At 40.0% G+C, this 14,145-nt stretch overlaps 1 protein-coding gene across 1 annotated transcript in view; it reads left to right on the forward strand.

Moving 5' to 3' along the window:
* The window catches only part of SLC5A1 (solute carrier family 5 member 1), a 68,597-nt gene that overhangs the window by 23,616 nt on the left and 30,836 nt on the right, over positions 1 to 14,145 (forward strand). Inside the window, exons 3-5 of the mRNA XM_032883228.1 lie at positions 2,017 to 2,121; positions 2,731 to 2,790; positions 3,965 to 4,069. Of these exons, the coding sequence (XP_032739119.1) occupies positions 2,017 to 2,121; positions 2,731 to 2,790; positions 3,965 to 4,069 (270 nt within the window). The remainder of the gene's footprint in view (positions 1 to 2,016; positions 2,122 to 2,730; positions 2,791 to 3,964; positions 4,070 to 14,145) is intronic.

The following is a 14,145-nucleotide window of genomic DNA, read 5'->3' on the forward strand; positions in this document are numbered from 1 at the left end:
TGCCTGAGAACAATCTTTAAAAGCAAATTAAGTCCTGTCTCCACTGATTAAAACCCTCTAGTGGTGGGGTACCTGGGTGGTTCAGTTGGTTAGGCATCTGTCTTGATTTTGGCTCAGGTCATGATCTCAGGGTTGTACTGGGTGTGGAGGGAGCCTGCTTAAGATTCTCTCTCACCCTCTCCCTCAGCCTCCCCTACCTCCTTAAAAAACTCCAGTAGCTTCTCACACTTAGAATAAAATCCAAACCTCCTATCCTTGCCTGCTAGGAGCTACATGATGTATGCCTGCCTGACTTCCCAGCCACATCTCACAACACCTTCCTCCTTGCCTACAATACTCCATCTGGCCTTCTTTTTGCTTCTCAACAATGACAACCTTCCTTCTGATTTTGGGATTATGGACTTCTTTTATCACTTCAGTCTTAACTTAGAGGTCATCCACACAGAGGGATCTTTCCTGACTCTCCAGTTGTAAATAGTCACTCTATTACATCCTCTCTACTCGCCTTTTTCTGATCTCTCTTTTTAAAAAAACTATATATATTTCCTCTGTTAGAATTCAAGCTTCTGGAGAGTAGAGATTTTGTCTGTGCTATTCACAGCAGAATCTCCAGGGTCTAGAATAGTGCTTGATACTTGAATCGATACCAAATTAATATTCATTGAGTGAATTAATGAATGCACTTTTATACAATTATGTTATCATTCCAGAGACCTTCTGGCCTGGCCTTCAGTGAACTCCTTTTTCTCTAACTAAACTATTTGGTACTAAACACCCATTGCCTCATATTGGGGATAGGGGCTAATATATTTAGGACAGTTTCTTGGAGTAATCTGTCTTTTGGGAAATAGCATTCTGTGTTTTGTTCCAGATTGTTACATGTTAGGGATATTAGACAAATAATTATCAACTTTCTCCCACTTCTCAGCAAGGATGGGGATAATTATACTAGTTTGGTACTTATCAAATGGTGCTATGCCTCTCCTCCTGGGTATGGAAGGACTCTTGAACTTTTTAGAGTTCTCTTGGACTTTAGATGCAGTTGAGTTGATCACACAGTATCATGACTGGTTAGTGCAAGATCCCTCTCTTGCTTTACTGGATGTTTTCTCCTTCATCTCCCATTCACAGTCTCATCCTCCTTTTTCCTTCTAGGCTTCTAATCTTGGGTCTTTAATATATATCCTTCCTGTCTTCTAACCTATGTATTTAGATATATGTATATCCTTGAAAAATGCAGCGTTTTGTGCATGTGTCCATGGGGTCTAGGAGACCTTTGTAAAAAATAAAAAATAAAAATACTATATTGTTTTAGAGAGTTATTATTAGTAGCATCTCATGTTACTTGGGGGCACATGGGATCATAGAATTTAAAAAAAAATTTATTTAAATTCCATTAACGTATAATGTAGTATTGGTTTCAGAGGTAGAGGCCAGTGATTCATCAGTCTTATATAATATCCAGTGGGGATTATAGAATTTAATAATTAGGAATCATTCGTTCTACCCCTTGCCTTCTCTAATAAGTAAGAGGACTAAGGCCCAGAGACTTCCTTTAAATGAGTCCTTTTATCAAAACTGTCCACATTTACTGAAAGTCAGTTTGGTCAGGGTCATATGTCAGAAGTGTTGAGGACACAGAGATGAATGGCACAGGGCCTGCTTCTGAGCAGACAGCCTCTTGGAAGTCTTATAAGGAAAGCTCAGTGGGCTGTGGGGTTTCCCATGTCTTCTTTGTTATTGGCCATTGGGTTGACAAAGGATCCACAGATGATCTACTTTGTGGATACACACTGCTTCTTCCTCAATCCTCTCTTTTCCATCTTCACTATTACCCAAGACCCTACATCCACCTTGTGCATCAGTGGTCCCTACAGACATACAGTCAAGTTTCCAGCCTGCCTCTGCTCTTTCTTGTCCTTCTTGTGGGTGACATGCCTCTTCTCTGTTTGGTCTACCTTTGAGTGTCCTGGTGGAGCATAGAATCCTTACCAGACTTTCTCTTTGTGTTTCCAGATTGGAGCATCTCTCTTTGCCAGTAACATTGGAAGTGGCCACTTTGTGGGGCTGGCTGGGACAGGAGCTGCTGCAGGCATTGCCATGGGAGGCTTTGAATGGAATGTGAGTAACATCAGAGACACTGGGTCTTGGAGCTAGAAGGAAATTTAGCAGTTAGCCAGTTCAATCTGTGCTTAGAGATGCTCTAAGTGTTAGGGAATCAACCAGGGCTTCCCTCTGATGTAGATGGAAAAGGGGCACAGCTTCAGGAGCTCCACGGTCCCATTCCACTTCCACCAGAGTAGCGTGAGAAAACTATATAATGATATAATGGCAATAGTATTTTTTTCTTCTCTTAAAAATCAAGTCCTCTTGTACCCTTTTGGCCATATTGGAGGTTTTGAAATTCTTACCACCAGATTTCCATTATCATTATTATTATTATTTAAAAGTTCTCTAAGTAGTATTTTACTCCTTGTAAACCTGAGAAGAGGCCAAAGGGGCTATGTTGTCAATGGCGCCCCCTGGGGTCCCTCTGCTATTGCCTAACTACCATTCCTGTGGGCCAATCAGGCAGCAAAGGCCTCTTTCATTTTCTGATGGCCACTTGGGGAGTCCCCAGAGCCCCAAGAGAATATGCTTGGTGATTTTCCTGTAGTAATTGAGGGCAGATAGCAGAATGGGCTAAGGTTCCTCCTGGTTTGATTCTACCTATTGTTTTGTTTGTTTCAGGCACTGATTTGGGTGGTTGTCTTGGGCTGGGTGTTTGTTCCCATTTACATTAAGGCTGGGGTAAGTATCTGCTCTGTTATTCCATTTCATGCAGTATATATATATATATATATATATACACACACACACACACCTACACCCACATATATCTAATACAAATATATTATATTATTATAATATATAATATATAACATATTATTATGTATTATATATAATACAAATATTATATATAATATGTATCACACACACACACACACACACACACAGTATGAGCTCCATCCTCCTGAAAGACAAAGGAGACTTTATAGCATAAATGGCAGAGAACACCTGTGGCTTGGTTCTCTTTTCCAGGTTATAAAATTTTTGACCACTTTTAGGGACATTCAACAGATCCACTCAGCCATGACTTGACTGTCTAAGAAGCCCTCTAAACAACCTCATTCTATGCAGAGCCCTCTTAAGCATCATGTCCCTTCGCATTGGGTGTACACTTGCAAGGCACTGCCATGTGTGCCTCTGCTCCTGGAAGGGAAGCAGCATGGGAAAAAGAACTGTATTTCCCTTTCAGTAGCTCTTGCAGCTGCTATTCAACTATTGAATGCATGCTAAGTCTCTTGACTAAATATCTCTGACATTTTACACAAGACAGCTTTGGTGGTATCTGTTTAGTGAGATATAATGAATACCTACGTTAGGAGCTGAAAGCAATACAGAAAGAACATAGGACAGACTCTACATCTTCTGGAGGCTCATGGACTATTGGTGACACGTGTGTGATCCCAGAAGACAGCAGGCTCAGGGTTGAGTGAGTGAGACAGAAGTATAGTCAGAATTTGCAGAAAGGAACTGGGAGAACAGTTGAGCAGGACTGCAGTGACAATCTTTGGCAAAGCCTGTGTGCAGAGCAGAAGAACCATACACACAGCCTGGCTACTTGTTCACAGTAGGCACTCTGTGTAGGAATGTATATCTATTTCCTCTTCCTTCAGGGTGAAGATCTGCTTTCTTGCAGATCACACGAACACATGTGTTCATGTGTTCATTTAAAAAAGTGTCTATTGGGCATCTTCAGTGTCCTGGGATAATACCCTACCCTTGCAGTGGTAGGGCATATGGGATCGAGTTTGGATTGAAGAATGGGGCCATCTGGCTACCTTACAGATTTCTCTGACCCTTCTTCTCTGAGTCTTCTGGTCAATTTAGCTGATGATGACCTTTCTTACATCCCATGCAGGTGGTGACAATGCCAGAGTACCTGAAGAAACGATTTGGAGGCAAGCGGATCCAGATCTACCTCTCTATTCTGTCCCTGTTACTCTACATTTTCACCAAAATCTCAGTGAGTCTACTGCCCTGGGGATGGGCATTAGCTGTCTCAGAACCTGCCCACTCCTGTTCCTCAGCACATACTGGCCCACCAAGGCACAGTAGTATTTGTTTTATTAACTTGGTCCCTTAGGTCTTCTTGCTTCTTAAGGTAAAGTCCTATTTCATGCATCAAGAAGTCAACATGGGGAACTCCTTACACTCCATCATGTGGAAGGTTAAAAACATAAACAGGCTCGAGTTTCAGTGAAAACTGTTCTTAATAGAACATTGAAAGGGAATTAGCAATATCTAAGGGCTGGTTCCAACCTTATAGTTAGCTGTGAGCCTTTGTGCTTGAAGGGATCAGAATCTGGCTCTAGGTGATGTTTCTAATACACTTAAACAAGGCCAGTCAGTCACAACTCTTGAAGGGACTTCAGAAATTCTCCCTCTTCTTTTAGGGACAGGGAAATGAAAACTGGGAATTGAAAATACTTGCACAGGATCCTGAATCAAGAGTAGAACCCAAACTTCTGGCTCCACCTCACTGTCCTTTTCATTGCACGAGGCTTTTCTTGTTTTTTTTTTTTTTTTAATCTTTTTTCCCCCTGATGTTGCTCATGCTTTTTGTGTCATTTCTAAGAATCCATTGCCAAATACAAGGGTTGAGAGAAAAGTGGCATTTTCTGAGACCACATAGGGTGTTACAAAGCACTCACTGCTCTATCAGAGTTTTCTCATTGAGTATGATCAGTTTTCCTCTGTTTTCTTGTCCTTCCCTATTCCTTGTCCTTCCAAAGGTAAGACTGGATCAATCTCAGCATCTTGGAAAGATCTTTCCTGGATGAAATTTGAGTCAGGTTGGATCTGAAATGAGCCTTCTGCTTTAGCTATGTAGGGTGCTAAAAAACAACTGCTAGTGCTTTTATTTTCCTGGTCACTTAAAGCCAAGACAAGAGCAATATTAAATAACATTTGCAATTTTATTTATTTTGGAAAATTTCAAACATATACACCCAGAGATAGAATAGTATAATGAACACTAATGGACCAATACTTATCACTCAGCTTTAACAATGATTATCATTTTGTTATTCTTGTTCATCTATTTCTTCTACATTTTTCCTCCCAGCAGTACTCTAAGTCAAATCCCAGACATTATGTCATTTTGCTATGAATTTTTCAGAATACAGCTTTGCCTTTAAAAAAAAACATAACCATTATGCTATTATCACATAGCAAAATCCAGGGGAATTTCTTAATTTAGGTGGTTTAATACCTGATCCATATCCAGATTTTCCTGATTATATAAAAAATGTCTTCTTACAGTTGATTTGTTTGAACCAGAATCTAAATGAAGTATATACATTGTATTTGACTATACTTTCTTTAAAGGAAAAAATACCTATATCTTCAGCTTAACATAATTATTTTTTTCTTCTATGCCATTACCTCCCAGCCCTAGTCTGGACCTACAGGCACATACTTTTTTTTTTTTTAATTGGGTTGTATTTCTTTTTTTGTTGTTGAGTTGAAATAATTCTTTCTTTTAAATATAATTTTTAATTTTTTAATTAACATATAATGTGCTATTAGCCCCAGGGTTACAGGTCTGTGAATTGCCAGTTTACACACTTCACAGCACTCACCATAGCACATACCTTCCCCAATGTCCATAACTCTACCACCCTCTCCCTACCCACCTCCTCGAAGCAACCCTCAGTTTGTTTTGTGAGACTAAGGGTCTCTTATGGTTTGTCTCCCTCCCAATCCCATCTTGTTTCATTTATTCTTTTCCTACCCCCCAAACCCCCCACATTGCCTCTCAACTTTCTCATATCAGGGAGATCATATGATAATTGTCTTTCTCTGATTGACTTATTTTGCTAAGCATAATACCTTCTAGTTCCATCCATGTTGTTGCAAATGGCAAGATTTCATTTCTTTTGATGGCTGCATAGTATTCCGTTGTATACATATACCACATCTTCTTTATCCATTCTTCTGTTGATGGACATCTAGGTTCTTTCCATAGTTGGCTATTGCAGACATTCCTGCTATAAACATCCAGGTGCATGTGCCCCTTCGGATCACTACATTTGGATCTTTAGGGTAAATACCCAGTAGGGCGATTGCTGGGTTGTAGGGTAGCTCTATCTCCAACTTCTTGAGGAACTTCCATGCTGTTTTCCAGAGTGATTGCCCCAGCTTGCATTCCCACCAACATTGTAGGAGGGTTCCCCTTTCTCCTCATCCTTGCCAGCATCTGTCATTCCCTGACTTGTTAATATTAGCCATTCTGACTGGTGTGAGGTGGTATCTCATTGTGGTTTTGATTTGTGTTTCCCTGATGCTGAGGGATGTGGAGCAATTTTTCATGTGTCTGTTGGCCATCTGGATGTCTTCTTTGCAGAAATGTCTGTTCATGTCCTCTGCCCATTTCTTGATTGGATTATTTGTTCTTTGGGTGTTGAGTTTGATAAGTTCTTTATAGATTTTGGATATTAGCCCTTTATCTGATATGTTGTTTGCAAATATCTTCTCCCATTCTGTCAGTTGTCTTTTGGTTTTGTTAACTGTTTCCTTTGCTGTGCAAAAGCTTTTGATCTTGAGAAAATCCCAATAGTTCATTTTTGCCCTTGCTTCCCTTGCCTTTGGCGATGTTCCTAGGAAGAAGTTGCTGTGGCTGAGGTTGAAGAGGTTGCTGCCTGTGTTCTCCTCAAGGATTTTGATGGATTCCTTTCTCACATTGAGGTCCTTCATCCGTTTTGAGTCTATTTTCACGTGTGGTGTAAGGAAATGGTCCAGTTTCATTTTTCTGTATGTGGCTGTCCAATTTTCCCAACACCATTTGTTGAAGAGACTGTCTTTTTCCCACTGGACATTCTTTCCTGCTTTGTCGAAGATTAGGTGACCATAGTGTTGAGGGTCTATTTCTGGGCTCTCTATTCTGTTCCATTGATCTATGTGTCTGTTTTTATGTCAGCACCATACTGTCTTGATGATGACAGCTTTGTAATAGAGTTTGAAGTCTGGGATTGTGATGCCACCAACCTGGCTTTCTTTATCAATACTCCTCTGTCTAGCTATTCGCGGTCTTTTCTGGCTCCATATAAATTTTAGGATTATTTGTTCCATTTCTTTGGAAAAAATGGATGGGATTTTGATAGGGATTGCATTAAAAGTATTCTCTATATGTTCTGGGTACTAGACCCTTATCAGGATTTGCAAATATTCCACTCCCCTCCCACGGCCCGCATGCTGTGGGTTTTCTTTACATTTTCTTTTTAAAATTTATCTAATTAATTAATTAATTATTTTTAATTTAATTTAATTTTTTCAGTGTTCTAAGATTCATTGTTTATGTACCACACCCAGTCCTCCATGCAATTCTATAATGTCCTTTGAGACACAAAAGTTTTAAATCTTGATGAAGTTCATATCTACTTTTATTTTTGTTGTTTATGCTTTTAGTGTCATTTCTAGGAATCCATTGCCAAATCCAAGATCATGAAGATTGACTCCTCTGTTTTCTCTGAAGAGTTTTATACTTTTAGCTCTTATATTTAGATCTTTGATCCATTTTAAGTTAATTTTTGTATATGATATGAGGCAGGGGTTCAACTTCACACATATCCAGTTCTTTCAACACTATTTGTTGAAGAGACTATTTCCTCATTGAATGGTCTTGCACATACATTTCTATACAACTCAATGTAAACATGCTCTTGCCTATAAGGCTGATAGAAATTTGTCTTGGAGTTGGGACTGATTCCCAGAGTACTACTTCCTCCTTGCCCAGCTTTTTGATTCAAACTGCTACTGCTCTTGACTGGTGCCTATGCATTTTACCAGCAATGTGATGATTTTACCACCTTCAGTTTCTTCTCCCCTCCTTCAGGGTTAGTTTTTAGTTATAAGATGAAGACACTGGGCTTTTTAGTGCTATGTCATTAGATATCAATGTGCAGAGCCTAGACTCAGAAATGCTGGGAAGGGTGGAGAAATCAGGCTTCCCGAGGTAGAGAAGAGCAGATGTAAGAGGAGAAAAAGGAATGTAAGCGGGGAGGAAGAGGAAGTTACTCTGGAGCTAGGTGGGGATTGGCAAGGGAACTGCTCCTGGTTCAGCTTGTGAGGTGGCACCTGTCTAATGAGGGTGTAGAGGAGGCTACTGGGATTCCCCTTCTTTGAATCAAGTCTTCTCCAAGTCCACAGTTCAAGTGGGTAAAATCTGTTGACTGTAGTTGCCATGTAAGGGTACTCTTTATCCTTGGAGCTGGTGTGGGGTAGTCATATAAATAAACTAAATACCCAATCTCTCTCCTTGCCTTCCAATTACCTCATCTATTTTTCAGGTTACTGATTAAACCTTCTGTGACTTGGGAACCCCCAGATAGCTGAGGGGCAGTCTTGCTTAGCTCACGTCCTGATGGAGCTCATTCCCCACCAGTCAGCCTTTTCTGAATTTTGCTTGAAAAGTACTTGGTACAGGTTGCTCCTTCTCTGCATGATTTCTGGACCTCCTTGCTGGAAGCTTTGCCCAGACTCTTACATGCTCCTCCTGCTACCCAGAGACAGCAATCTTTTGAATAATGTGTAAGAAGGATGATAGCTGCCTTTTATTTAATGTTGGTCTCTTTGCTTAGATTCTGATAGAGGTTTTACTTATTTCATCTCCAGTTTACATGAGCACTGCCTGGTAAGGATTTCTATTTATTTTCCACTTCATGGATGAGATAACTGAGCCTCAGAGAAGTTAGGTATTTTGTCTCAAATCACATAGCAAGTGTGTCGCAAAACCAGGATTGGAACCCATGTCTCTCTAGTCCCAGAGTCTGTGTTCTTCTCACAGTTCTGCTCTATGTTTGGATGCAATGAAAGCACAGCATGATCGATTGGGATTGATCATCTAGTGCTATGTCCTATGTTCTCATTTTATAGCTGGAGAAACTGAGGTCCCAAGAAGGGAAGGGACTCTGTGGGGTTAAACAGTAGCAGAACTATGAACAGCAAGGTAACTGTTATTGACACAAAACCTTTGGCATTATGTGGCCCCTGACTTCTAAATTTTTCATTCCTTTATTACAGGGTCTGTTAAAATTCAAGACCTTGGGAAAAATTAAGATAGCAGTTAAATGACCTTACAATATGAACAAGTTTCCAAGAGTATGGATTTGAGAGGACTGTGAGGAGAGAACATTGACTGCACACTGGTATATGAAGGATCTGAAGGAGGGACATTTAGGCAGGGGGAGAAGGAGGGAAGGGTTGACACGTGAGACTATAAGTTTGGCTTACTTCAGGTTCATCATGAGTCATAGAGCATGAAATCATTAAAATAATTACACTGATGTTGACTGTACCTCCTAGGAACTCACATTAAGATACACATGAAATCAAAGTTCATGGGCAAAAGAAAATAATTGTTAGCCAACAAAGTAAGATACGTATTTATATTGCACACAAAGATTAATCAATCTTGTTGGGTGTATGTAGAGGCATGGACAATTTGTGATAGGCAAGAAAGAAGGGTGCCTTGTGAGATCCAAGTCTACCAGGAAGGCTTCGGGGAGGATGTAGGGATTCAATGTATGTGTAATTGATAGGAGAGAAAAATCATTTCAGGTGCAGGGCCTAGATATAACCCAGCCACTGAGCAGCAGTGGAGTGGAATCTTGACTATGGCCACCATCTTGTGGCTAGGTTTTGGGCTCTGAGACTCAGATTTGATTATTTCTCCATGTACTCCTCTGAATTTTATTGGCTTTCTGCTGTCACCTTCCTGGAACCCTGCCTTATCAAGTTCTGAGATGCATTTTGCTCTATAGGATTTCCTAGTATCATGTATCTTATTTAAGTGTGCGTAATCACTTGAGATAAGCTTCAGATTTTATGAATTACATGTGATGACCGAATGTCCCTGTTTATATTTCCTGGGGCTGTTAACATGACTGCAATAAACTTTTACAGCAACTCCACTGTCCATTTTGGATCCTTGAGTGGAAATAAGAGCTTTGGCTTTTACTTAAGGTTTGAATACTCATTACCTGAGCCATTCGCTTTCACAAATGAAAAGAGAAATTTGAGCAATAGGGCTCTCCATCTCAAATGTCGTTGCCAGGCAGGATTTATTGGGTGCTCAGATATAACTCGGACCAGAATGGGCTGCAAAGCACACATATAAAATCATAGGATCTCAAAGCGTCAGACAAATAATTTATGCAAGTCTCATGGTCAGAGACTCAATTACTCTTTTTTTTTTTTCTGAAAAACAATCTGAAGGGTTTGAAGAGGTGGGGGGATGGGAGGTTGGGGGAACCAGGTGGTAGGTATTAGAGAGGGCACAGACTGCGTGGAGCACTGGGTGTGGTACAAAAACAATGAATACTGTTATGCTGAAAATAAATAAAAAAATGATTTAAAAAAAAGAGACTCAATTACTCTTAAGAGGTTTCCCAACTGAATCTGTAATTTTATTATTCCCCATGAGTCTCATGGACATTGTTCAGCCAACTTTTCACCAAAATAAATAAAGGGAATAAAGCCTTTGAGCTGAATCCAACTGCCTGTTTTTGTAGATATAGTTTTTTTTTTTTAAACAGTTTATTTATTTGAGAGAGAGAGTGTGAGTGAGTGCAGAAGCAGCAGGGAGAGTCAGAGAGAGAAAGAGAAGCAGACTCTCCACTGAACAGGAAGCCCTACGTGGGGCTTGATCCCAGGACCCTGGTATCATGCCTTGAGCCAAAGGCAGATACTCAACTGACCAAGCCAGCCAGGTGCCCCTGTAGATATAGTTTTATTGGAACATGGCCACACCCATTTGATGTATTATCTATGGCTGCTTTCATGCATCAACTTCAGAACTGAGCAGGTTGGACAGAGACTATATGGTATATAAAACCTAAAACGTTTATTACCTGAAACTTTATAGAAAATGCTTGCTGAACTTTGGTCTAGAATATGATAATTTCTATTTCATTTCAAGTTGGTTTTGCTTAGCAGCATTGGGGAAATTTGCTTATTTCCTTCCTTCCTTCCTTCCTTCCTTCATTCCTTCCTTCCTCCTTTCTTTTTTCTTTATTAAGGGCTAAGAGAAATTTAGAGAATGAGCAATCTGGGAAGAGCTGTGAAACAAATGGTCTCATAGGATTATAGGAGAGTTCTTTACTATCATGCTGGTGGTATATGTCCTTAATCATTCCCTTACTTGTATAAATAAAAAAATAACAAAATGCTTCAAACATACAGAAAAGTACAAAGACTAATGTAGCAAATACCATCACCCTGATTCTATAGATCTTAAAAAACTCTTCATTTTTAAAAGGAAACAAATAAAATATTACAGATATGATGGAAGGCTTATTTCTACCCTTCTTTTTTAAAAAAGATTTTATTTTTAAAATTTCTTTTCAGTGTTCCAGAATTCATTGTTTATGCACCACATCCAGTGCTCCATGCAATATGTGCCCTCCATAATACCCACCACCAGGCTTACCGAACCTCTCATCCCCCTCCTCTCCAAAACCCTCAGTTTGTTTCTCAGATTTTATTTATTTGAGAGAGAGAGAGTGAGCACAAGAGGGGGAGGGGCAGAGGGAGAAGGGGAAGCAGACTCCCTGCTGAGCAGGGAGCCCGATGTGGGGCTCAATCCCAGGACCCTGGGATCTTGATTTGAGCCAAAGGCATACACTTAATTGACTGAACCACCCAGGCTCCCTTATATCTACCCATCTTGATCCCATTTCCTTCTTTCTTAAAAGTTATACATGTCTTAAACTTACTGTATTTTCCTCTGGTCTGCTTTTATATTTTTACTACCTATATATGTATATTTATATAACCATAAGGAATATAATGTGTGTTAAAATTTTTGCTCTCCCCACTTTTGAAACTATAAGAAAAATGGGACAGTGGTATTTAAGAAAGTCTAGAGTGGAAAAGCCTCCATAATCCCATGACTCTAGTACAGATATTTCATATTGTGTCTTTGCCCATATGTGTGATTTCTTTTACAGAATTGCAGTCAGAATGTATATACCATTTGTCATCTTTCTTCCCCATCTTAGCATCAAACTTATACATTTTTCCATGTTTCCATCTTCAAAATTATTATTTTGGGGGGATGTGGAACTTAATGATTGATATATAATTTTCAGCAAGACATTTAGAAATCTTCTGGTGGACCAAAAGCTCTCAACAGTGGTCACCGTTGGTCCAAGTGATGGAAGTAAGGACACTTTTACTTTTTAGTGTATAACTTTCTGGGCTGTTTTCCACCCCCCTGACTATATTCATAAGTTATTTTATTTTAAAAGTAAGTAAAAAATGTTTTTTTTAATGATAAAAGATCTTGTTCTCTGCAGAAAAAATTCCAGAAAAGAGAAATTTTACCTTTTAGTGTTGTGGGAAAGTCACTGGATTTGGACATAAAGAGCCAGATTTTAGCTACTGAGTTTGTCATTAATTTTGTCTCTCTCATCTGTAGAGTGGAGCCAATATATTTGTCCTATTACCTTGTCTTGGGGATCAAAACAAAGAATGTACCTGAAAACATTTGGTAAACTATAAAATTCCCTGGTTATGGGGGAAAAAATCCTAGTGAAGCAGATAAAGCTTGGGCACCTAAGATTCAAAGACTAGTATCAGAGCACCTGGGCTTATGTGAGTTTAGGTATGGCACAGTATCCCGAGGCACTCCTCCTGGTTTTTAGAGTTCTAAGGGAAGAATTTACTCCTGAGGTTAGATGTGTAATCAATAAATGGGACCCCTTTAAATGAAATAACTTTTTTTTTTATTTTAAAGAGGCGTGGAGGGGAGGTTGGGTCCAGCATTATGAATACTCATTCCAATTCCTATGGCTCAGTGTGCAGACACAGGATAGAGTGGCCATTTCACCTTTAGCAAAGCTGATGTGCAGCTGGAGGTCCTTTCTTCCTCTCTGGCTGTAGAGGATAGGATGGAACAGATCCAGGACCTGGGAGGGGAATGCTTTCTTTGGCTACAGGGCTTTCCCACTTCCAGCCACTGAGTATCATAAGCACTCAGAGTCAGAGCTTCTTACTTTAAAGATGAGAACACAGAGACATGGAGAGGTGAAATGTTTTATCTAAGGTCAGGCCTATAATAGCAGCACTGGTGTTACAACCCAGGTCCTCTGACCACTAGCTTTGTGTGTATGTGTGTGGTTTCTTTCTAAGTCACCTTTTGACTCTGCATCTCCTCCTCCACCAAGAAAGACAATGATATTAGGTCTCCTGGGGCTAGAGAATCTGCAGGAGAGCTAAGATACCAGTCATCAGGAGACCTGTCTTGGGAGAGGGAGTTGTGCATTAGCATATAAGCTTGGAGTTGGTGTGAGGCAGTCTCTCTGCCAACTCATAGAGTCAGGGAATAGGAGATGTGATTGGTGGGGAGCTGAGCCACTGGAGGGCCCCAAGGAGCTTAAGGAGGTGGAGGTGGGGAAGCTGAGATTGGAGAGGAGATGCAAGGGCATCATTCCCAGGGTTATGACCTGGTGGCCCTTTACACACGCTGAAACATATTAGGTTTTATGCAACAAAACAGCTTGTTCATTGCATCTAGGGGAGGTCTATTTTCTTTCATACTTAGCAATTTGGAAATAAAAGATTTACCATGATCATCCCTTAATACTACCTGTCCTGGTAGTATTTTGGAGCTGCTATGAAAATTCATTTTGGGTGATTCTGGTACTTTGTTTGGTTTAAATTAGCAACTCACCATCCTGTCAGGTAGAAGGTTTTTTTTTTTTTTTAATGGGATTATATGAGGCAGGGAGGAGAAAGAGAACTGCATCAAGAACATAACTGGTGAATTTGGGGTGAAGAGGAAACGTTTCTTTCTAAAGTTTCATGAGATAATCTAGATAAAAGCACCTAGAATCAAGCCTGCCATATGGTGATGTTCTTGTTGTGTTTGAGTCAAGGTGGACTCCATTTGGGTTGAGAAGATAAAACTGATGTTGCTGAAGTTTCTCTCCATTCCAGAGTATGGGTGGGTTTTCCTTCTCATGGACTCTTTAGTACCTGTTTTTGGGAATAGATCTAATAAACCTTTGCACACTGAGGTGTAAATGATGGAGAATAGCT

This window comes from Lontra canadensis, unplaced genomic scaffold (assembly GCF_010015895.1).
Source record: "Lontra canadensis isolate GAN:19392208 unplaced genomic scaffold, GSC_riverotter_1.0 scaffold87, whole genome shotgun sequence".
NCBI classification, from domain to species: domain Eukaryota; kingdom Metazoa; phylum Chordata; class Mammalia; order Carnivora; family Mustelidae; genus Lontra; species Lontra canadensis.